Raw genomic sequence first — 24,397 nt, 5'->3', positions numbered from 1 at the left:
AGAGAATGGAGCAAACCAGTACATAAGAGAATGAGGCAGGCACAGCGCAGTGTGGAGCACGAGAAAGGGGCCCAGGAGATTCAGATCAGTGCCCGGGAGACCAGAAACATTCTTTCCATGCTGACCTTGCCACCTGGACCCTAAGAAGTCCCTCTGGGACCCTGATGACCTTCCTGTGGTAGTGAAAGCCACAAGAGGACTGTGCTTCTAAAGGTGGGGAGCATGATGAGAAAATGACAGCCACCTGCTAGCCATTTCCCCTCCTGCCTTGCAGTCCAGACAGCCCCTGTAGGAGCCCGTGAGGAAGGCTCTCCTGGGATATGTTTGATCAGGCATGACTGAGCATCACTCTCTAGCCAGGCTTCCACCTACTCTCTGCCTTCCTTGTACTGTTTCCTCACTTTCAAACTTCTCATGCTGTTCTCTGTGGTGCTTGCTCCCTCCCATTCATTCTGACCTAGGAGTTCTAGACCTTGAGAATTCCTTCGTGGCAACAGAAGCAGGCATGTGGAACGGCCACACTTCCTTCCACATCTTCAGTGCTCACACCTTTGGGGGCCTTTTGGTGTCTTGTGTACCACAAGGTTCCATGGTAGGGAACTGCCCTTCCCACCCTACCCACAGGGTCCCAGGGTGACCACCAGTTCACATCACACATCACATGGTCACACAGCTAATCAACATCAAAGCTGAGTCTCAAATCCCTTGACACCTAGCTCCAAGCCCCTAACCTTCACACCCACACCACCGCCATCCCCACCTACACGCTCCCAAGACCATCTTGCAGTTCTATCCACAGCAGAGGCTCTTGGAGGATATCTGTCCATGGAACACCATCAGTTTGTGATTCCGACTTGTTCTCAATTAACGAAGGACTAAAGTGGGTCTGTGGGATGGGTCTGTATTTATGACCCTGCCCCCTTAACCACAGGCATTGGACTAGGGATATGAGCCAATCAGATTCTTCTCTGGAATTAGGAACTATTAGGAATTTGGAACTGGAACTGAGAGACTCCAGCTTGCTCCGGGCTGGGCTCCGTACAGCAGTGGTGTGACCTTCCAGAGTTAAGGGAGGCCATTTTCTGCCAGGTGGTCCAGAAACGCAGAGGAGGCAGAGCTGCAAACAGGAGCAGAGATGGGAAGGGAGACAAGCACTGCCCAGGCCACTGTGATCTACCCAGGCCCTAACAAGCCATGCTGTTGCCCAGCCTTTGCCTAGTACTCCCTCTGTCTACGATGCCCTCCCTGCCCTTCTTCTCCAAGTCTTACAGGGCTCGAGAATTCTATCATGTATTACAATAAAATCCACACTCCTTCCCTGGCCCCTGGCCCTAGAGCACTCATCTCTTGCCACCCCCCTAGCACTCACTAGGGTCTGGCCACATCAACTGTCTTAGTCTGTTTTCTGTTGCGTATAGCTGAATACCTGAAACTGGGTAATTTATAAAGAAAAGAAACGTATTTCTTACAGTTATGGAAGCCAAGACATCCAGGTCGAGGGGCCAAGCTGGTGAGAGCTTCTTGCTGCTGGGGACTCTCCACAGAATCTTCATGGCAGTGCAGAGCATCACATGGTGAGGGGCTGAGCACGAGGCCCAGGTCTCCTTCTTCTTATAAAACCACTAATTCCCCTCCCATAATAACCCGTTAATCCATTAACCCATAAGTGAATTAACCCATTCATGAGGGCAGAGCACTCATGACCCATCACCTCTTAAAAGCCTCACCTCTCAATACTGCCACATTACAGATTAAATTTCAACATGAGTTTTAGAGGGGACAAACATTGCAACCATAGTATCACCCAGCTTTCCATGATTCAAACAAGCCAAATTATCCCAATCTCAGGACCTTTGCACTTGTGCTGCTCCTGCCTGGCTGGCTTTTTTGTGTCTTTCAAGTTCCTGGAGAAATGACCCCAGTTCCTGTCATTGCCTGACTACCCGAGCTAGCATCGACCCTTAGTCACGTCGCTTTTCTTGTTACTCGATCGGCTGCATGCAACCAGCTGTCTTGTCCATCTACGTCACCCTGTGTCCCCCAGATCCCCACACGGCCCCCAGCACATCAAAGGCACTCATCAGCTGCTTGTTGATAAGTGACTGAGCTGTGAGGCTCTGGCCTCCACTGGTCCAGCTGGAGAGCCACACTGATGCAGGTAAGAGGAGAAGGGCTGACACTCGGCAGGGCCACCACCATTAGCTTGGCCCATGTTCAGAAGTTTCTCCTTCAGCAAGCCGGCTCAAGCAAGTCCTCCTAAGGAAACACAAGTCAGTGAAAAACTTGACAAATGGATCCCACGGCTGGTCAAAAGACGGTCACACTCCAAAATATGCACGACCAGATTTCGTGCACCGCGCAAGTTTTATCTTTGACCGTACTTATGGAAACATTATTCAAGAACATCGTGAACACTCAAAAATAAATCTTTAAAAATACCATTTGGACGACATACACGCACCAATGAAAGATTTTCTCTTTCTACTACAGCAGCCCAGTAAGGCGTTTTCAAAAAGCAAATGTGGTAAGTTACTGCACACAGTAACCTGGAAATAAAAACGTACCCAGTTACAACCCACACAGCTTCCTCACAAATCAAAGCCACCCCAATCTCCACATCTACATGGAGCCACCCAAGGTGAGGGTGGGGACAGCTCACTGACTTTGTTTCCTTGCTTCCTGCCTCCTGAGGACTTGACAACAGTACCCAAAAAACAGAAGGTCACAACTCTTACTGAGACTCTTTACAGATACCTGTCAGAGAATGGCTACAGCCACCACCCGCTGCTTTGATCACTGGGAGAATCAATGGCTATGCAGTGCCTGCCAGGCACCAAGCACTAAGCAAGATTTGTGACACAACACATTTAACCCCACAACAACCTATAAAGTACACAGTATTATACCTGTGCCTGTGTTGACCACACTGAAGCTCAGAGAGGCTAAGTAATCTGGCCATGGTCACACAGCTAATCAACATCAAGGCTGTGTTTCAAATCCCTCCACACCTAGCTCCAAGCCCCTGCCCCTCCCACCCATACCAAAGCCATCCCCACCTGCACACCCTTTAGATCATCTCTCCTTGCCCTCAAACATTTCCCCATGTGGCTGCCATCAGCAAACTGATGTCAAAGGGCCTAACATCTTCCCCTTTTCTGTCTCCCCTAAACACCCACCACACGCTGGGCCTCCAGTGTTCACCGTCTGGGGATGGCTCAGCAGGGCTGAGCTGTGCTGGGCCATGGCTGCCTCCCTCTGCCCCCCCCACCTCGCTTTTCTTCTGCCTCCCCCCAGGGAACTGTTTTCTCCTTTTTTTCTTCATCAATTATAAACCTTCTTACTTTAGTAAGCCTAATTTATCTTGTTACCCACATCTCTTTGTTGGTAACCTTGCCAAAAACAAGAAGAATCTAAATATGTTCTTTGTCTTTTAGTTTATCATCTTACCTTTGTTTTTTTTCATTTGTTTCCTCTGAGGCCTTTCTTCTAGTTATATTTTTCTCTCTCCCTAGTTCTTCTGCCTTTCTCAAGGTTTTAAGTTGTTAGGGAGAAAATGTATACATACACACATATATAGGGCTTAGCTTTATGAAAAAAAAATATATATATATATGTGCAAACTAACCTCACTTTGATCAGCATCAAAATGAAAGTATTTTGCAACATGATTTGTCTTCCTTATTGTTCACTGGTAAAGGTGGAGAAAATGGGTTATGACTTCTAGAACCACAATAAAATACAAAGATCTGGGGATTTGAATACCCAGGTCCAATCTGGACTTAGAGCCTTCCAGCTATGTGAGCCTCAGACAAGAATCTCTGTGCTTGAGGTTTTATTCTGTAAAATGAGAGTAATCATTCTACTCCCTTCCAAGGTTGTAGAGAGGTCTAAAGGGGCCATGTCTATAAGCACTTTTAACTTATACATAATCTCCACATAAAGCAGTATGGGATGGGAAAGTGTTAAAGAGTAGGGAGGATCTGAGTGGGTTGTCCATTGTACATCCCACCTGGATGGCCTGCTCACCCTTTGCTTTCAACACCTTCCCCTGCAAACTGGGCTCCCCCTCTGTGAGTCCCATTTCCGCAAATGGGACTAGGGGCCTTCTTGTCATCCAACACACACACAGGCACACACACATACATTTAAAGCTGTGTGTCAAGGATTGTAGCGGGTGCTGGGGAATTAGACATTAAACATGACAGGCAAAGTCCTCTCCATCAGGGAATTTATCATTCATTTTGGGTAGGAGAAGGAATAAGACAAGAAACAAAACAAATAAATAAAAAAGGTAATAATTGACCGAGACCTCTGATCTGCAGGAACACTCTACATTAAGGACCCACAGCAGGGGAAAGAGCTTGGCCTATTTGAAGTAAAGAAGAATGGCACCAGAAGAGCATGAGAAAGTGAGAGGGGAGGGGCCAGCAGGGCCAGGTCTCCCGGAGCCTTCCATGTGGACAGGACTGGGTTTTATTCCAAGCTGGCCTCTGGAGTTAAGCAAGTGAGAGGTATGATTTGGTTTGGGGACATTTTGCTCGTTGATTTGGGTTTTTTCATTATTAATCGGGCTACATATGATGCAGAGGATTTGGTTTGGAGAGAATATCGGTTGGCAAAAGTGGATACAAGAAATCAGCTGGTTAACCCCGCAATAGTTCAAGACAGAGATAACTGAGGCTTGGAGGGTAGAAATGGGAAGGGGAAAACAAGAATTGATGATGAGTTTCACGCAGAGGTGTGAACAAAAGGAGGATATCGAAGATCACTTCTGGGGTTTTCGTTGGAGATCAGGGATGGTGGAAGGGTGGGGAAGGTGTTATAGGATGGGAGAGAGGGAAAGGTGACAAGGACATAGTCAAAGAGAGCTCTAAACTGCCATCGTTTTTCCCATTTACCCTTCCTGTGCAAAACTTGGTTTTCATGCCAGTTTGTCCCTACAAGCTTCTCAAAGTCACCTCTTCCTTCCCATCTCGAATTTACCACCAGACTTATCAATGGGTCCCTGCCTCAGGGGTCTCCCCTCCAATCCATCTGCAGTTCCCACATCCTCAGGACTTCCTGGAATAATACACCTCTCCTTTATTGTTTAAGACTTTTGCATTTGGCTTTCTGTTACTTGCAGATGAAGCCAGACATAACAGGTCCTGGGGTCTAACCCCAGTCAAGCTTCCAGCCATGAGTCCTCTCCTACCCCAAACGCTGCTCCCCCCACCCATGCTAAATCACCCAGCTCTTCCAACCTGCCACTTGCTCACCTCTCTAGGTCTCTGCATGAGTTGATCCAACTGCCTGGATTCTCCTTTCTCCTCTTCTCCATCCTCAAAATGCCACCCTCCAATTCTTCAGGATCCAGTTTAATAATATGTGAGTATAAAAACTAACATTTTTTGTTGTTGACATCTTTCACAAGTCCCTCACCCATCCTCCTGGTTCATCTGTATCGTAATTCTTGCCATGTGATGCTGTAAAAATTACTGCTTCCTCCCTCTCGATTGCCACCACAATAAGGGCAGCAATTGTGTCTATCTCTTCCTGTTTCCCCGGATGCCCCACCAAATCTAGTATACAGGCATGCACAAGAGTTTGTTGAATGAATGAATATAACCACAGAGTGAGTTAGATTCTAAAATCTTCAAAGTGAAAAATCTTCTGTGGTCAAAATTAATCTTAAACAGTCTGTAAAACAGTCATTAAGATATGATATCCATGAGTTATTATATCAGTCCTATACAGTAATTCTTATGCCCACTAGAATTTGAGAAGAACCGAGTTACAATAAATAAGCAGAGAGCCTATGTGACAATGTCTCACATTTAAACCACCCGTCTTTAATGTCATTATCAATCAATGATGGGCCTGTGTAAGGAAGGGCTGGGAATGGAGCCCTCTACAGTGACGTCCATTTGCTGAAGGAGTTTACTTCATTTTTGTTTTGGTATTTTGCCTCTATAATCTTAACACCCAGTGTAGCAGGAAAGAGTTGTCATCATCTTTTACCATCAGGGTCCAATGGATTCTTTCTATTTTTATGAATAAATCTACAGAAGTAAGACTAAAAGGATCATTTTTTAAAAACTTTACTAGAGACGTTAGTAATAGCAAATTTTCACAGCATATTTTCCTGGCTTTGAATGTACATTGGCCCAAAATGAGCAATGTTTTCTGAATGCAACTAACTGCTCACCAGCTGTCGTGCATAAACCTGGGACAGACCCATCTTATAAATACCAAGTCCAGATTTCAAGGAAATCTCTAATAAGTTCTAGCTCATCATTACTTCTCGTTCTTCTTACACTTGCAACATAAAACATATTACCTTTGATAGTTCATAATTTTGTTCAGGAGAAGATAATTGTCTACTTTTTCGTAATTGAAAAGCATTTTTATTTTTAAATGTATAAACACCAGTTAGAATGTTTAGTCCAATGATTTTTTCTTTCCTTTCCATACCACCTATTTCTTTTCAATCATCTTTGTACTCACCTTTGATCTGACTTCATCATTTGTCCCCTTCAAACTGTATCAAGTAAGTTCAGTAAATGAACGTAAAAAGTAAAAACAAATTGGCCCCCATTGTTTTAGCTCCAAGTTTTTGCTGCAAAATATAGTGTGATGAAATCATTCCTATTGAATGACTAACAGGATAAGAATATCATATTTTTTGTTGTCCTTAGAAATATATTGTTTACTCACAAACCCTTAAATCTGAGGAAACTAATCTAGGTTATCATCATGTAGGGCTCATAGCCTGAGACTTCACTTATACAGTTCAGTCAGTTTCACCATCATCTTTAAAACCTTCCAACTGCTGTCTCTTTGCATTCATCTTCTGTTTTGACTAATAATTGTACAACATTTTCCTCTGTCACTTTTCTCTTTTCAGTTTTGTGCAGAAAAATGAAAAAATATAGTTGTATTTACAACTCTATTTAATGAAAGCAAGAAGAAGACTCCAACGATGATGTCCTCTGTCTTCTTTTATACTTTCTCGAGAGATGAAAGTATACTTTTATACTTTGGGCAATATGATAAAAAAAAACGGAAGGATGATGCAATAGTGATCATTTGTTTCATTGTTGCCTCATCCTTCCAGGTGATTGCATCATTCTCCCATTTTCTTGTTAGTTTTTTTAATGATAATTGGCAATAATTGATGAGTAATGATGAAATAATTTCTAGGGTGATAAAATGAGAGATGTTTAAAGATATAAGAAAATGAAGATCACTAAGATCCTATGACATATCATAAATGTATAAATTATTTCAATAGTCATATGGTAACTTTAAGATAGAATGAGTTTTACTCTATTTTTGTTAAAAACTAGATGTTATCTTTCATCTTCAGAGACTTCTAAAAACAAACAAAAGTTATGAAATACTAATCCTCACAAAATGTTAGAACTTCTCAGGAAAAACATAGTAATAACTTTCAAACTCTGATATTGGGTCCAATGGACCCTGATAACATACTGAAGGTTAAATCGCATTAATAGATTTGATCATTTCCTGAAGCTTTCAATATCTGGCTCCATAGAAAACTGCTCCACAAGAAGACTCTTCCTTCATCCACTTGAAGTCTAACCATTCTCAAATCAAAGTTAAAACCCACCCAGGAAGAGCGCTATCATAATATTCCAGCACCACAATGCCTGGCGCCTCTGGGCCCAGACAGGACTCTCCATGGAAGCCAGGCAGCCCCTTGCCTGAAATACGTTCTCCTGGAGTTCCTCTCAAGATACAACCAAGAAGCAAAAATTATGACCTATGTAAAACAGAGAGGCCTTCAGGCTTCAGAGCAAGGCGCTAACAAAACTCAGACCACGATCAGATGCCCAGTGTTTACTACTTTATATTCCTTCCAGTAAATGGTTTTATTGTGAGGGATACAGTGTTCCCACTTTCTTGGGTTTTCTTTTCTCAATCCTGTTTGTCTTTTGTATTTTCAGTCAATCCATGAATGGTTTGACTATTGATCTGTTAACAGAGAGGAAATGCCCAATTCACAAAAGTGTTGTGCTCCAACACTCCAAAATTGGTTGTTTTGGGGACTCAGAATATATTTTCTTCCAAGAAACAATATTATGCATGATAGGTTTACAGGCCAACCCCACAAAATCCTTCTTAACTCATAGTGTTGTTGGGCACTGCACTTGTTTGGTATAAATGAGCAGAATGTAATTTGGTTATAGTATTAATAAACAAACCCAAATATTGAAGATATAATCTCCTTTATTCTGAATCATATTTAATGAAATAACCAGTTTAATGAAAAAAGATAGAGGCTTTTTTTTTGAGACAGAGTCTTGCTCTGTCACCCAGGCTGGAGTGCAGTGGTGCAATCACTGTTCACTGCAGCCTCGACCTCCTGGGCTCAAGCCATTCTCCTACCTTAATCTCCCAAGTAGCTGGGATTGCAGGTACATACCACTATGTCCGGCTAATGTTTGTATTTTTTTAGAGACAGGGTTTTGCCATGTTGTGTAGGCTGGTCTCGAACTCCTGGGCTCAAGCGATCTGTCCACCTCAGCCTTCCAAAGTGCTGGGAGACGGAGGCTTTTTAGGGAGAGACTCTGCTTGCAAGATAATTTGGAAGGCCTGATGGCAGCAGTTTGATATGTTTTTCTGTCCGATTTCACCTTGACCCCTTTTTTTATTTTCCTTCATACAGGTATGATGCACAGGAGCCAAGATTAGGGTAGATTTGAGGCTCACAAAGGAAAACCATCAAAGGATAGGGGAGCAAGAGGGAAAATAAGTTTAAAAGAGATCTCTCTGATGGGGGAATTAAAGCATGTTGTTGCAAGGAAATTGGCTAAATCTGCATTAATTGATTTGCTAAGAAGAGGTAAGAAAATTGGGAAGAAGGCTAGAAATCCAGTATTAGAGCCACAGGCCTTACAGGTAGGCAGAGTCCTGAGGCCCGTGTGGTCAGACAGTTTTCTCTCCGACCATAAGGTGGTGCCATCAGCCCAGACAGTCAGCCCCGAGGGGGCGGGGCCTGCAGTGGGCGGAGCTCCCCGTGTACAAGCCATGTTCTCCACTCAGGTTCCGGAACTCAGAAAGCCTGTACCAGGCAGCATGTGTCAACCTGCACATCACTGACTCAGTGCCCATGAACTGTGCCCATCCGCTAAAGCCCCTTCGGCTCACACCTGAGCAAGAACATGTCTGTCTTGCTGGGCATCCAGACGCACATGAAGATTCCAACTAATTCCTTCCCACTCCTCTCCTCTTTCTCCACAGTGGCAGCTCTGGGCCTCTGAGTATTTCCTAATTCCTAAAGAGAACCAGGTCCAAAGTGCCCTACTGTCTCATCCTTAAATACCGTCAGATGTTCCATGAGGAGCACAGATTTGTCACAAGGGGCCCAGCCTTGACAACATGCCCTGGCCGACTTCCCTAGTTTGATGTCCCACTTTCACACCTCACTGGGCAACCCCTATTCCTGATACAAATCCCACCGGATCCTCTCCATGCATCTACTCCTGCTGGTCCTCCCACCTGCCATGCCCACTCTTTGCCTTGCCTCTCCTTGTCACTATCCTCCCCCATCCTTCATGGTCTAACCCAAATACCCCCTCCCCAAAACCTGCCACTCAGTGTTGACGGCATGTAACTAGCAAAGTGGATTTAGACAGGAAAACATGGGCTCCAGGCATCAACCACAGAAGGCCCTGCATGACACAAGGTAGTTAGGTGTGCCTCTCCATGACTGGGTGTGCATTAAACTGAGGAGGAGGGTCCATCTAGACAGGCAATGCTGAACCACAGGGCAGCAACAGCTGACCCATCCAAGAGACCTCCCAGGTCTCAGTTCCCATCTAGGGCAGGCCCTAGGTCTGGAGAGACACCAATGGCTGTGGTCTGTGGCACGGTGTCTGTTCTCAAGTCATGTTAGCTTTATAATAGTAATAATGATAATTATTACCGTCCTCTGCCCCACCCTCATCAGCCACAGTCTGCCAAACTTGGCCCTAGTTACAGAGCTAAAGGAATCAGCCAGAGAGAGGGGGAATCAATCACAACAAAGTCACCAGTCTGAGCCCCCATTCCCACTTCTATCCCTGTGGCCTAGACTGGCAGTCCCAGCAAACTGCCTAGTAATTCTGCAGGGGAATTTACATAGCCCTGGTGATCCCACTGAGATGGGCATTCTTATCTGGAAGCTTTGGACTTGGCTAAGTGGCCTAGCGATAAACCTTTAGGAATTAGTGCCTGTGTTTACAACATCTTGAATTCTAGCTACTATGCGTTCTTTTAGTTCTAAAGGGGCAGTCGACTGAGGTGGAAATCAGGAATGTCCCTTTGTGGGAGCAAACTGCCTCAGGACAAACTTTGGAACTATGTAGGTCCTCTGAGGGCAGCCCCAGGGGGGCTGGGCAGAGCAAGAGCCAGGAGAACTCAATCTGCTTGGCCCTTGCTCCAGGTATCCTCAGAGGCCTCTGCCCAGTACACTCAGTGTCTGCATCTGGCAAAGGAAGTCTTGCTCCTGCCCCCTAGAGCTCTCTACTACTTCTATTTCTCAAAAAACTAGGTGACCCTATGCCCTTTTAAAGTCAATATTGCTCATCACTGTGCCCAGGTAACCGTTTCAATCACGTTCTCACACATGAAAGAGGCCACATAGAAAGAAAGTCTGTGAAACTGTATCCATAAGCAGGAGTAGGACCAAATGACCACTTGGCTTCAGGAAATTCAGAGCCTTAAAGAATTAGGAGAGACCAGAATGCCGCTGTGTTGTTTGTTTGCTTTGTTTATAATGATCTACAAAAAGTGTTTTTCCATAAACTAATAAAGGAAGCTAAGTTAACTATGCAAACAAAAGCAGGGTGGGCAATGTGAACTGCCCATTTTAATCTATTTGTATCTGCCCGTCCTTCCACAAAAGATCCGAGGCTGCGGGGAGTAATTACTATTAGAATACTGGACATGAGTGGTGAGTTTTTCCCCACCTATGCAGGTTCGGACCTTCAAAGTGACCATTTATGGATGCTCCCTGGTGCTCCAGCCCAGGGGAATCCCCCTCTGAAGGCGCCCTTCCCACCCCCTCCTCTCCCTTCCGACTCAGCTCCACGCGTCTGATAGCCGCGGCCAGCGGCGGTCACCCTGGTCCCCCGCCTCCGCCGGGACCCAGAGAAGGGAAGCTTTGGAAGCCAAGCGGCAGCCAAAAGACCTGCCCTCGGCGGGTCTCCGCACCCCCTCCCCCAGCCCTGTCACCTGGAGGCCCCAACCAGGCTGGCAGTGCGCCCCGCCGCGGAGACCCGAGGCCGCGTCGCCTGGGCAGTGGGTGATGAAACTTCCCAGGCGCATTACTGCAGAGGGCGCGGGCGGCGCGCGGGGCGGAGGTGGGGGATCGAGAGCTGGTACCCGGGCTCACCTGCTCTCCTGGAGGAGGGTGGGGACGAGGGGGAGGGGCGACAGCGCACCAACGCCGGGGGTGTGTGCCCTGAGGCTCTCTGTCCCGGCGCTCGCGTCCCTGCCCTCCGCTTGCCCTACGAGACCCCCGGGCTGAGCCGTGGGGTAACTGGGCCGAGAGCAGTTCTTGTCCCCGGCCCCGGCGCGGGGGAGACGTGAGCGTGCACACGTACACACACAGCAGGGGAAGAGGCGCTTCACGCTGCGCCCAACTTTCTCCTTCCCTCCGCGGGCCGGGGGGAGAAAGTAGCCGGGGCTATCCCGAGCCGGCGATTCCTGGGGAGGGGGTCGAACAAGAAAAGGGAGGAGATAGAAGTAATTTCCCTGGATTTAGCTTGTTTTGTCTTTGTTTTTGTTCTCACCATCTCCGTCCGATGACTGGAGAGTAAAAGGGAACCCGGAGCTGGGTGGCAGGCAGCGCTTTGAGAAAATGCAGGAGTGTTTGGAGACGCGTAAAGTTGCCTTTCAAGCTCTGGCCTCCCGGGCAAGCGAAGCTCCGCGGCGGGCTGACTCAGGTCTGCCTTGGGCCTCCCTGTCACCCTCCTGGAAATGATGCAAGTCCCGACTGTCACCCAGATCCCTGCAGCCCAGCCTGGAATAGGGTCGGGATTAGGGGAAGGATGAGAAAACACCCTCCAGGTGTTGCACGGCCCACCCAAGCGGGAATAAGGTGCAGTTGCTCAGCCCAAAGACTATATCTAGTGCTTCCGCTCCTGTCTTCAATAGCGGGGTTCTTTTTAATGCAAATTGTCACAAGGCCAGGAATTCCCAAGTGTGCTCAGTTGGCCCACAGCATCACTGTGCCCAGGAAATTGCTTCAATCTACCAAGTTCTCTGGGCTGGGAATCTCACTCAATTTCAAATGGCGGGGAAAGAAAACTTTCCCAACCCGATGCGGGTGTCACGCGAGCCAGGGGCCCCAGGGACACTGTCCTAGCGCCGACCGTCCCCCTTTAGCTGCAACTGGAGCTGGGATTGGCTTTTATATTCTACAGCCCGTTCGGCCATTGCCCTGGAGCTCCCGCACACGCGCACGCATCTCCGGCCGCGCTCGCTCACACACACACACACACACACACTCAAAAGCGTCACCGCCGCCAGGTCGGCAACTTTGTCGGGCGCTCGCGGCGGAGCTCGGCTTCCTCCTGTAGTAGTTGGGCGCAGGCCCCGCCTCCCGGCCGTGTTGTCAAAAGGGCCGGGGTCTCGGATTGGTCCAGCCGCCGGGACAACACCTGCTCGACTCCTTCATTCAAGTGACACCAGAGCTTCCAGGGATATTTGAGGCACCATCCCTGCCATTGCTGGACATTCGCGGCGCTGCTAACGGCCTGGTCACATGCTCTCCCGAGTGCTACTGGAGGGCGCTGTGTAACCTCTATCGAGCTGCAGCCGCAAGGAGGAGGGAAAAGGCGAGCAAAGAGGAAGAGGAGGAGAAGGAGGGGTAGAGGGGAAGGAAAAAGAGGAGGAGGGGAGCACAAAGGACCCAGGTCTCCTGGTAGTAGGTTAATACCAAGAACCATGTGTGCCGAGCGGCTGAGCCAGTTCGTGACCCTGGTTTTTGTGTTGGCCACCTTTGACCCAGCGCGAGGGACGGACGCCAACAACCCACTCCAAGGTCCGCAAGACAGAAGCTCCCAGCAGAAGGGCCGCCTGTCCCTGCAGAATACAGGTAAGTGCAGGCGCCCCCGCAGCCAGGAGCTGCTGGGAGAGTGCACCGTGCACCCACGCGGCGCTCCCCAGGCGTTTCGCCGGGAGCCAAGCACCCACCCAGGGCCACCCAAACTCTTGGGATGGCACGGGACGTGCGAAGGGAAGCGCGAGGCAAGGCGAGGTCCGCGCCGGGTTCCGAGAGCCCGGAATCTGTACGTGCTAGCAGGGTGATGAAATGGCTGGGACAGGACTTGTTGCTGTCCTCCCCAGGGTCGAGGGGAAACGAAGCAGCGTCTGACGCTGCCAGCGCCAGCCCCCGCCCCCGAGTCCCGGGTCCGGTGCAAAGCGTGCTTCATCCCGGCCTGCACGCGGGAGGCACAGGGGTCCCCGGAGCTAGGCTGCGCCCTGCACCCAGCGAACTTCTCTTCCCAGCCAGCCGGCCTCAGTAAGAGCGCCGCGTCTTCCCACTCCTCAAAAACTGCCCGACATCCCAGAACTTTGCGGGCGAGACAGCTGGCATTGCGAACTTTCCCCCGGGGGCACTGCTTTCCGAAGGGAGCGTGGGGGTGGCGCAAAGCGTACCTCCACTGTGCTGCCGCCATCCCCAGCTCCTAGCCAGGTCAGCAAGCCAAGAAATGGTGACACGACCCGAACTGTGCGCCTCCTCTGCTCGACCTGCTCTTGGCTCACCCGCAAGCTGCAAAGCAGAGCCAGGCGTGCAGGGCACGGGGCTGGCCCGTTTCCCAGCTCGGAACGAGAAAGAAAATCTGCCAACAGCTCCTTCGCTCCACGACCACCTCCCCCGACTTTGGGGAGCCGTGCGATCGCTGCGGCTGCGGCGTGCGTGCGCTCGCTCACCGCACGAGCAGGAAAGCACGAGTAGGAAAGCACGAGTGCCCATTAGGGACGCCCCAAGAGAGTGAATCTCGGCACTGCGCAGTCCTGCCCCGGCGGCGCGAAGGGTCTTCCAGAGCCTGTCACCTCCACATGCTGGGGCCGGCACCCCCACCACCCCGAGACCCTCTCCCACCCTCTCGCTCCTCTGGAGCTTCCGCTGAGAACTGAACCTGATTATCGGTGGTTGGTGACCCTCAACAATAATACACGCCCCTCCTTCGCTTCCTAGATTTAATCTGAATGCGGATTATCTGCTCCGACCCCGCCCTTCTTCCAAAAAATACTTTTCTGATGTAATTTTGTGGTTGGTTTAAATCAGAGACTTGGGTAGTGGGGAGGGAGGAAAGAAGCCTTGCACGCTGCAGCCTGACAGTTAACTCCCTCCGTCTGTCCTTTCGGAGAGAGGAACGGGGGCCACATTTGGTGAAGAAGAGCTGCCAGCTCCCAGGCTGTGGGAATTCTAGGGGATTGAGTGATATCTCATCCCTATGCCTAATTAAAAGGAGCCTGCAACCGTGGATAGTGGTGTTTCTAAAGGCTGGCCCCCGTCTAACTCCACTCCCAAGCCTGCTTGCCAACCGCAGCTTCCCTAGCTGGTATTTTAATGTGAAGGGTTGGGAGGCACTGCCTTAATAGGAATTTTGTTTTGATTTTTAGGTGTTGAATCATAAAGCTGAATTGCAACTGCTTTTTAGATGCTGTCACTTGGGTGTCAGGAAGGAAATGGCTGTGATTTAATAGCAGCTTCTGCAGATCAAGTAGAGAAGGGTACTTCACTGATGAAGCACAGTCTTCAACTTTATTTTTATCTGTGGGTTTAAAAAGCTGGAATATATTTTGCTCTCAAACTAAGTATTCCCACACACACTTTAATAAAATGGAAAGATGAAACGGAGGAATGCTCAGACCAACCTTCTGGTTATGATTTTTGTAATTTTTTGGCTCCTTCCTACAAATATTTACAAACAGGGACATTTTTCATGAGTAGATTAAAGGACGAAATTTTGTTTCGCAGGTCCTGAAATCGTCATTACTAACTCTTTTTTCCTCCTTAAATTTTCCTTGTTACTTTTATTTCAAATGACCTCTCTGCATTGTCCAGCATGGGTCAGAGTTTTGTATATTATTTGTATGTGATTTTCCTTTTAGCGCAGATCCAGCACTGTTTGGTCAAAGCTGGCGATGTGGGGTGTGGCATGTTTGAATGTTTCGAGAACAACTCTTGTGAGATTCGGGGCTTACATGGAATTTGCATGACTTTTCTGCACAACGCTGGAAAATTTGATGCCCAGGTAAAAATCCTTCCAGAGCGTGAAGATTGTTTGGGGTGGGCATACATGATTGAAATGTTCATTAGAAAGCCTTGTTAACTAACTTCCTTTGCTATTCCTTGTGGTGTGTTTTAGTGCTTGCAAGCAGCAGTCTAGGTGTAAAACATTATGCCAGTGTCTCCCTTCTGCCCTCATAAGCTCATAGACAGGGTGGACTGGAGACCAATGTCATAATAAGTGATAAACACCTTGTAAGGGGACATGCTGTGTCTGGCCACCAAGAACTTCATCCCCAAAGCCCACTGCATGAGGTGCAGGGGCAGGAACACCCAATCATACATTTCAAAAGCCATTTTCACCTGCTAGGAAAATGAGACAAAAGTGTGTAAAAATTCATCATGTGGTATGTGTGCTAGCAACCCAAATAACTCAGGACGTCCAAAAGGGCAGACTTCCGTTCCTCCTGAGTAGCAGATCCTTCTCTTCAAACCTGACAGGTCAAAACCCTGATTGAGTCCTTCAATTCCACACTTCCCTTTTGCTCTATATAATAAATATAGTCAAGGCCTGACCCACTTCAGTTATCCCAGGGTCCCAAGGGGAACGCTGAGTTGATGCTCAGGGCAGGGTAGGAACACCACAAGCAACCTTATGGCTCCAGTGCTGACAGCTCAAATACATTTTTAGATGATATGTGGCATGGCACTAGGCTCACCTACTTCATGTTCTCCCTGGCTGCTTATATGCCCTGGGGAAACCCCGTTACTATATCTCAGAAACCTCTCTCCCTCAGTTTATTGGAAAGGGTGGCCATCAGTTTAGGTGAGATTTATGGATGTCACCAGTCACCATCCACTGACATGGAGTAGTGAGCCTGACAAAGCAGTGCCTGGGAACCAGGAGGGGAGGCGATGACGGGGCCAGCAGCCTGCACTGCAGAGGAGGTGCAGTGGCCAGAGAGAAAACTGAAACCAGGATCGGAAAGAGGTACAACTTTGAATTCCTCGAGGCTCCCTAATAAAGCATCATTCTGGATTAACGGGAATTAGGAAACATAATAGGAAATCCAGAGGAGAGATGTGTTTTTAACAGCAATCCTACAGGAGGTCAGGGAAGAATACCAAGCACAGATGGCCACAGCCCTCGCAGAAATTAATCTTCCTTTTTTTTCTCAACCAACAGGAATATATTCTCAAGTTAGAGGCATCCCTTTCAAGTCGATGCTCAGCACAACTGCTTAATAAATGGGCACACCCTGCCCTCCATTCCATTTGGCTCTGGCTGGAGAGTCAAAAGAGGGGGCCGTGGGGAGGGTGCCTGGGCCACATGGTTTTTCAGAGATCAGACGCTATCTGTAGACATTTCTATGGCTGCTAAAGAAGAGAACCAAAATAAATGCGCTGGCTAGCTTCCTGCTTCCAACCTAAACCCGTTTACTTTCTCAACTCAGTGACTTCCAGGCCTGTCTAAAAACAGAGGGATGACCTCTCTATTGACAGCTCGTTTCTATAGTAATGTGGGGTGCGGGGATTCCTGAGTAAGCATCCCACAATGCCTACAGGCTGTGGGAGGTTGACAAGGGAGCAGCACCAAGTTCCCCTCACACCCCCAACAGCTGTCTCCTTTCTAGGGTAAGCACAATCAAACGGGGTTGCCAGGAAAGAGAAATGCAGGCCAGATGTATGCCTGGCTGCCTTCACCACTCAGAGGCAGGGAGCGTGGGGGAGGGGCCCCCAGTGCGGCAGTTCAGACTCCAGATGCTGCCAGGCAGGGTGCCAGGCCAGCCTTTTAGAGGCAATAATCCGAACAGTTTAAAGGAGTAGAGTCATTTTCAAAAAGGAAAAGAACACTCTTCCTGGTAGGGTGGGAGGAGACAAGGTATGGATTTGGGTCTGAGGGAGGGACTGAGGCAGAAAGGGAGGCACAGTCAGCACTCAGTCTTGGTGTTGCTCCTGGAATCAAGGGACAAAGGAAAAGTGTGAGATTTGGACAAACAGGCACCTTCCTCTTAGGGAAAACTGCTCTCTGAGAACCGTGAAGGATTTATGAATTTGTATCTGGCCAAATTCCCTTTGTGTTCCAGAAAAGTTGACGCTGAACCAACATGGGGCTACTTGAGGGACATATACCCATGGAAGCCCAGTTGGAGGGAAACTCACAGAGTAGCAGGGGAGGAAGAAGGGAGAGGTGTTAGTCTACAGAATGAACATCCCTTGCCGCCAAGTGCTGGAGCTGTCCTGTCACTCTGGACATGCCTCCTTATGTGGCATTGCCTGTCACCTGGGAGGATGTCCATCTCAGGTGGGGCCTTGGGGTTTCGATGTCAGAAACATCCTGTGTACACTCAAAAAGGGCTTAAATGTCCAAGCATGTAACAAGGACTACTGCTCTCTGCCCCCTCTCCCTTCCCTGGCCTGTGTGTTCTCAGGGCAAGTCATTCATCAAAGACGTCTTGAAATGTAAGGCCCACGCTCTGCGGCACAGGTTCGGCTGCATAAGCCGGAAGTGCCCAGCCATCCGGGAAATGGTGTTGCAGTTGCAGCGGGAATGCTACCTCAAGCACGACCTGTGCACGGTGGCCCAGGAGAACACCCAGGTGATAGTGGAGATGATCCATTTCAAGGACATGCTGCTGCAGGAGTAAGTACTGCCCCGCAGAGGGCCTGGGGTGGAGGGGCTGCCCAGCAAGGATGGCAATGTGTATGGGAGGAGAGCCACGTTGCTTCTAGAGGCTGGATGCCTGACAAATGGAGAAGGCTTCCATTTACTTCGGAAAGCTACACTGACTCTCCTAGAAGGCTCCTTTCCTGCAGGTTTTTAGAAAAAGAGAATTCTCTCATCAGTCCCAAAATCACAAGCAACAGAAATGGGAAATCATTTTACTAAGCATGAAATATGTCATTTCAAAAATGCTCTTCATCTTCCCCTTAGCCAAGAACCCATTATTCTCTGACTATTCTGAGTAGCTGTAGAGGTGTCCTTACAGACAGCAGATTGATAATAACATTTGTTGATTCTTTACTAAGTGCCAGGCACTGGGCTAAGAGCTCCTTGTGACTTTTTCACCTGATCCTCACCACAGCCCTTGTCACCTCCATTTGACAGATGAAAAATCTGAGACTCACTAAGGTGAAACACACACAGCTAGTGATAGGCAAAGCCAGGCTTGGGACCCAGCAGTCTGGCTCCAGAACCTATACTCTTAAGTGCCAAAAGCAGAGCTCTCGATGCTTTTCCTGCCTCCTTAACTTTCCTTTCCCTTAGAAGGTTTGGTTCACCTTCTCTAACACATTGGTGCCCTCCCAGAAAAAATACAAAACAAATGGCAAAAACTTTAATCAGCCAAATACTTTTATGCCAAAACAAGGAAATGTGAACTTACTTATTTGAAGACTTGAAATTCAATGACAAATTCGGGATGCATCTCATTCCTTATAAAATATCCCAGCTAGAGGATCCTAAATTTTACAGCATGATAAAGCACATTGGTACACAGTTGTTTCTAACATGAGGCAAGGCCGGGCACCCCTGAATATATTTTTTTTAATATTGACGATAGTTCTTTCCTCAGAGACACAGGGCAGAAAGCCACTCACCAAGCCAGTTCAGTATAAGCCATTACCAGTTTGATGGCACTGTTGGTCTCTCCATGGTGACTCATTGAGCCAAATCAGTATAACTGTACGAACTCTTGCTCCTCGGTTTATGCCACAACCTTCTTCCAGCTATGTCCCTATCAATATCAACACCACTTAGATGACAAAGGACAGCAACCACCTCCTGTCACTCTCTGCTTGATTATAAGGTCATAGGCGTCTTGCAACCGTCCCTGTCCGGGCGAAACTGCAGGAAGCTCTGGCAAAAAGCAAAATAATGTTGCATTTCCTTGAGTTAGGCTAATACCTTATAAAATATTTTTTATTCTTCAAATACTTGTAAAGGAGCAATAGCAGCCACAGCATCATCAACAACAATGATAGCTGTCATGTTTTCTAATGTGCTAGGCCCTTGGCCAGGGCATTTACAGGGGTCTTCTCATTTATCTTTCCCAAAGATGCTACCAGACAGAAATCACTATGCCCAAAAGGAGGAAAGTGAAGTTAAGAGATTAGAGAACTGGCACTGAGGTTTGATTCCTGCTTTTTAGCTTTGGAATTGCTGGTATACACGACTAAAGCCAATTGTCAGGAATAGACTTCAAAGCTGCTCCTGGCCTATCCCCTCCCTGCTAGACCTGAAAGGGCTCACAGCTCCCCACATACGGTGGGCTTCTTTTCCTTTTATCAAATATATCCCCACTACACAAGGAGAACACTCTAGAATTCCTTTCCTTCAGGTGCCTGTGGAAGAGGTAAGTGCCCCATGGCTAGGAAGCGAGAGGACCACCAAGCTTCCCGCTAAGTCAGCATCTCTAGGCAAGGGTCTCCCCTAACTCCAGCTTCCCAAAAACCCCCATTACCTTTCCTTCTGAATCCGTGATGTGGCTGTGCATCAGCTGCACTTCTGGCTGAACGGCCTGTTTTTCAGTTGTTTTTTTCTCCAGCCATCTTAACTGATTTAAAGTATCCTATCGGTCCCCAAATATCAAGAAGGCCATTTCCGAATGTGTGGCATTGGTTAAAAAAAAAAAAGGAGAGAGCCTCCAGAATTTGCTTTTTATTTTAGAGAAGAGAAATCACAGTCACCCCAGAATCTGTACCACCCCCATTCTTCAACCCAACCCCCACCACACCAGAACACTCACCCTCAGTTAATGCTGCTCTTTTCAAGCTCTTCCTCCCTGCTCCCCTCGCCCCTTCCTGCCTGCCCCACTTTCTGCACAGCATCTGTTTCCCCCTAGCTGCAGCCAGCCTGCCTCGGCCCCCTGGCCCCCACTCACTGTGTCGCTGGGTGCTGGCAGTCCCCAGGCACACCCCCCTCCAAGTATTTTTTTTAAATCCTTTAGCCTTGCTGACACCCAGTTGAATGAGCTAGACTTTGTCATTAGACACGGGCTGAGCTTGCAGCCTGAGAAGGCACCATGCCAGCTCAGAACAGGGCTTAGATGAACTTGGTTCGGCACACAAACCCCTCCCCGCAGTTCACAGCTTCCTCCTCCTGAGAAAGGGCCAAGGGCAGAGGAGAGTGTGGGCTCGTCCAGCCTTCTCAGATCCAGATTGGCCTTGGGCTTCTGAGGGCTCATCTGGCAGACAGAACTCCCTGGCCAAGGAGGCAAAAGAGAGGCCATCTGTATATTCCCAAGACAGCTTTCCCCTTACTCCGGGGAAAGGAGCTTGAAGACAGCATCCAATCCAGTTAGTATTTCAGAAAGACAGATACTCAGCCCTGGGGCTGAGGCAGGCACAGTCAGGTGCTATAATCTTGCTGCCGCTTTAGCAGATACACTCAGTGAACTTGAGCTCCAGAGGCAGGTTCTAGTTTTCACGAAACAGAAGGAAACAAACACGCATGGAGCATTTGCCTCCTGCGTTCTCACCTCCGGACAACCCCAGGAGACAGTGTGAGGTTGTCTTGCACTGTCAGGGGCCTGCCTTAGAGGGCTCAAAGCCCTTTGCTCAGCCTCCACGCACAGACTTGCTGACTCCAAAGTCATCAAGCAGGCCCTGAAAAGCAGCTTGATCTCTATCAGCCAGAACATTCCTCCTCTCTGCTCTGCTCTCAGCCCAGCCCTGGACCCTGAAGCCCAGAAGCTTCCAAAAGCCACCTTCTCCCCGCTCTTCTTTTTTTTTTTTTGCATCCATGAAGTGAGGACTCAATTTCAACTTGAGGACTAATTAATAAAACTGCAGTAAACAACTGCACATCTCTCAAAACACAATCTGCTCTATCCACATATCGACAACTGCCAACTTGCAAAGAAAGGGTTATAGGCTGTAACACAGCCTCTCTGGCAGTCCAGGCTTAAGGAGGACAAATCAGGTTGCTCCTTGTTATGAACGACCTCACATTCCAGGGTGACTTCCCTGCTCAGGGTAATGGCCCAGAGCTGCAATGCTTGTGGTCAGATAGATCAGAAACTTTGCCAGTGAGGACTGACTAGGAATGCTGGTTAGCCGCATGAAACATTCTATACCCCCTTTGGTGGGGGCGGTTTAAAGACCAGTGAGAGGTTAAAAAAAAAAAAGCTCAATGAGTGACCCGTTGCTGTGGACAGTCCTTACCAGATGGGCCTGTAAATATAAAAAGCAGATGCACACTGCTCCTGCCTTCTACACACCTTGTCCACCCCCAGAATCATTTCTTCCAGCAGTTTCCCTAAAGAACAACCTAAGACAGCCAGAATGGCCTGAGCAACTGGCTCTGCCCTCCAGAACTAGGTGTGTTGGTCGCACAAACACAGGGGGCCCTGACCACCAACCTTCACCTCCAAATCCAGGGAAGCTCAGACTGAAAGAATAAAGATGTGTAGATGGCCACACCCACTCCTCAGCCTCTACTACTGAGAGAGGGAATGTATGGGCAGTGACGTCCCAGGAAGGTGGTCTTCCTACCTCCCACTTCAGCTCTTCCAGACTCCTCCAGATGTAGAGGAAATGCATCCAATAACTTCAAAAACACCCGTCTTTATCGTGAGCCTAAACCCCAGGCAAACACAGACATGGGAAAACAGTTTCTTGGGAGCTTCTCATAGAAGGCACATGGCCCTCAACCTTCCTGGCTTCCCCTTCCCTACCAAAAAGAATCCCCTGTTTGAGAGTCTATGTAAGGCCCTGCACCATTTGCCTAATTATGATTCCACTGGACCCCAGAGCCATCTCCACTCAAACTGAAACTCACCTAGTTAGTGTAGCCTAAACCCACCCAGAGCTCTCCTGCCCTCCTGTCATTATTCATAGAGGCACCTAGAGTCCTCACCTTCCCCAGAGACTCTTCCTTTTAGGGTCCTAAGCTCTCATCCTAAGAGCCCTAAGCTCTTACCCTATGCACCTATGAGCCTGGAACACAGTGGCCACCAGAACTTTATAGCAAGTGAGAAAAGGCTTGAAGTCATTTGAGAGAGCTCTTCCACCTAACCCAAGCCAAGCATTGTCCATGCCTCTTTCCCGGCATCACCTCTGCCTTCTGTGGTCTGTTCAGGACTTGCTCCATTCTCTCTCTCTCTCTCTCTCTCTCTCTCTCTTTCTCTCTCTCTCTCTCAATCTTTGCTTTCAACCTTTAGACCCTACCTGGACCTCGTGAACTTGTTGCTGACCTGTGGGGAGGAGGTGAAGGAGGCCATCACCCACAGCGTGCAGGCTCAGTGTGAGCACAACTGGGGAAGTCTGTGCTCCATCTTGAGCTTCTGCACCTCCGCCATCCAGAGGCCCCCCACGGAGCTCCCCGAACGCCAGCCCCACATGGACACAGCCAAGCTCTCCAGGGCCCACCACTGGGAAGCAGGACATCATCTCCCAGAACCCAGCAGTAGGGAGACCGGCCAAGGCACCAAGGGCGAGAGAGGTAGCAAGAGCCACCCAAACCCCCATGCTCGAGGTAGAGTCGGGGGCCTTGGGGCCCAGGGACCTTCTGGAAGCAGCGAGTGGGAGGATGAACAGTCCGAGTATTCTGATATCCGGAGGTGAAACGAAAGGCCTGGCGACGAAAGCTTTCCTCTGCGCCGTCCATTTTCTTATCTATGGACATTCCAAAACATTTACCATTAGAGCGGGGGGATGTCACATGCAGGATTCTGTGGGGACTGTAGACTTCATGGAGGTGTGTGTTCTCGGAACGGACAGGTGAGATGGAGACCTCTGGGGCCACGGGGTCTCGGGGGTGCCTGGTGAATTCTGCACTTACACATACTCAAGGAAGCGCCCCCGCGTTATCCTTGTATCTTTGTCTTCTTTCCATCTGTGGAGCAAATGGGTGGTGGCTGCTCTGTACTGGGGGAGGTGAACCGGGAGGGGCAGGGTAAGGCAGGACCCCCGGGGCTGGACCACACAGTGGGTGCCGGGCACCGCCCCAAAGCTTATGGTGCAGCAGCCTCTGGTGCTGTCTCCACGAAGTCAGGGTGGCTGGATTCCAGGACAGGAGTGAATGTAAAAATAAATACCGCTTAGAATGCAAGACACGGGTGGAGAGGAGGCAGGGCCGAGGGGGTGCTTGGTGCCAAACTGAAATTAAGTTTCTTGCATGGGACCTTGCCGTTCAGAGCTCTTGGTGGGGGCGGGGGGAGGGGTGGGAGGAGTGTCATTTCTCTGTGTAATTTCTGAGCCATTGTTCTGTCTGGGCTGGGGGCGGGGGCACACTGTCCAAGGGAGCGGCCCCTATGAGTTTATATTTTTACCACTGCTTCAAATCTCCATTTCACTTTTTTATTTGTCCAGTTATATCTACATATCTGTCATCTAAATAAATGGCTTTCAAACAAAGCAACTGGGTCATTAAAACCAGCTCAAAGGGGATTTTTTAAAAACTGCCCATCCTTTGAGGCTGATTTTTTTTTTTTTTAAGTTCTATTTTAAAAGCTATCAAACAGCGACATAGCAATACATCTGACTGCCTGACGTGGACTCCTGCCCACTTGGGGGAAACCTTATGCCCAGAGGAAAATGCACACATGGGGAGTACATTTGACAAATTTCCCTTAGGATTTTGTTATCTCATCTTGACCCTCAGCCAAGATTGGTAAAGCTGCGTCCTGGCAACTCCAGGAGGCCCAGCTGGAAACCTGGCTTCACCATCTGAGAGGATGGGAAAGGAAAGAAGAGAATGAAGACTGCTTAGTAATTCCCATCAGGAAATGCTGACCTTTTAAATAAAATCAAGGAGACTGCTGAAAATCTCTAAGGGACAGGATTTTCTAGATCCTAATTGGAAATTCAGCAACAAGGAGAGGAGTCCAGTGGGACAAAAGAAAGGTAGAGCGAAGAGACAGAACTCAAAATATGAGGAAGGGAGGGTGAGGATACTCATTAAAGGTCTCAGTAGTGGGTTCTTGCATTATTGCCTGTAATCCCAGCACTTTGGGAGGCTGAGGCAGGCAGAGCACCAGGTCAAGAGATTGAGACCATCCTGGCCAATATGGTGAAATCCCGTCTCTACTAAAAATACAAAAAATTAGCTGGGCATGGTGGCGGGCGTCTGTAATCCCAGCTACTCGGGAGGCTGAGGAAGAATTACTTGAACCCCAAAGGCAGAAGTTGCAGTGAGCTGAGATCACACCACTGCACTCCAGC

General features: G+C 48.6%; 1 protein-coding gene and 1 long non-coding RNA gene across 2 annotated transcripts; both read left to right on the top strand.

Annotated features, from left to right (window-relative positions):
* Positions 1 to 969: 969 nt before the first annotated feature.
* LOC118151338 (uncharacterized) lies at positions 970 to 7,196 on the top strand. The gene is made up of 4 exons (XR_004739503.3): positions 970 to 1,574; positions 4,323 to 4,511; positions 5,267 to 5,367; positions 6,887 to 7,196. It is a non-coding gene; the product is annotated as an uncharacterized LOC118151338 (long non-coding RNA).
* A 5,529-nt stretch (positions 7,197 to 12,725) lies between these two features.
* STC2 (stanniocalcin 2) lies at positions 12,726 to 23,590 on the top strand. Its single transcript, XM_002744565.7, has 4 exons — positions 12,726 to 13,087; positions 15,115 to 15,257; positions 17,665 to 17,876; positions 22,396 to 23,590. Exons 1-4 carry the CDS (start codon positions 12,937 to 12,939, stop codon positions 22,796 to 22,798), a joined length of 909 nt encoding a protein of 302 aa, XP_002744611.1. The 5' UTR covers positions 12,726 to 12,936; the 3' UTR covers positions 22,799 to 23,590.
* The last annotated feature ends 807 nt before the right edge of the window (positions 23,591 to 24,397 follow it).

This window comes from Callithrix jacchus, chromosome 2, assembly GCF_049354715.1.
Source record: "Callithrix jacchus isolate 240 chromosome 2, calJac240_pri, whole genome shotgun sequence".
Classification (NCBI taxonomy): Eukaryota; Metazoa; Chordata; class Mammalia; order Primates; family Cebidae; genus Callithrix; species Callithrix jacchus.
The sequence above is the reverse complement of the archived record's forward strand: the minus strand, read 5'-3'. Positions and strand labels throughout refer to the sequence as shown.

Excerpts from the sequence above, each read along its gene's own strand:
- STC2 (XM_002744565.7), top strand. The coding sequence starts at position 12,937 with ATGTGTGCCGAGCGGCTGAGCCAGTTCGTGACCCTGGTTTTTGTGTTG. Across the intron at positions 13,088-15,114 it reads CCTGTCCCTGCAGAATACAG|CGCAGATCCAGCACTGTTTG; the intron begins GTAAGTGCAGGC and ends TTTTCCTTTTAG. Across the intron at positions 17,877-22,395 it reads AAGGACATGCTGCTGCAGGA|ACCCTACCTGGACCTCGTGA; the intron begins GTAAGTACTGCC and ends TTCAACCTTTAG.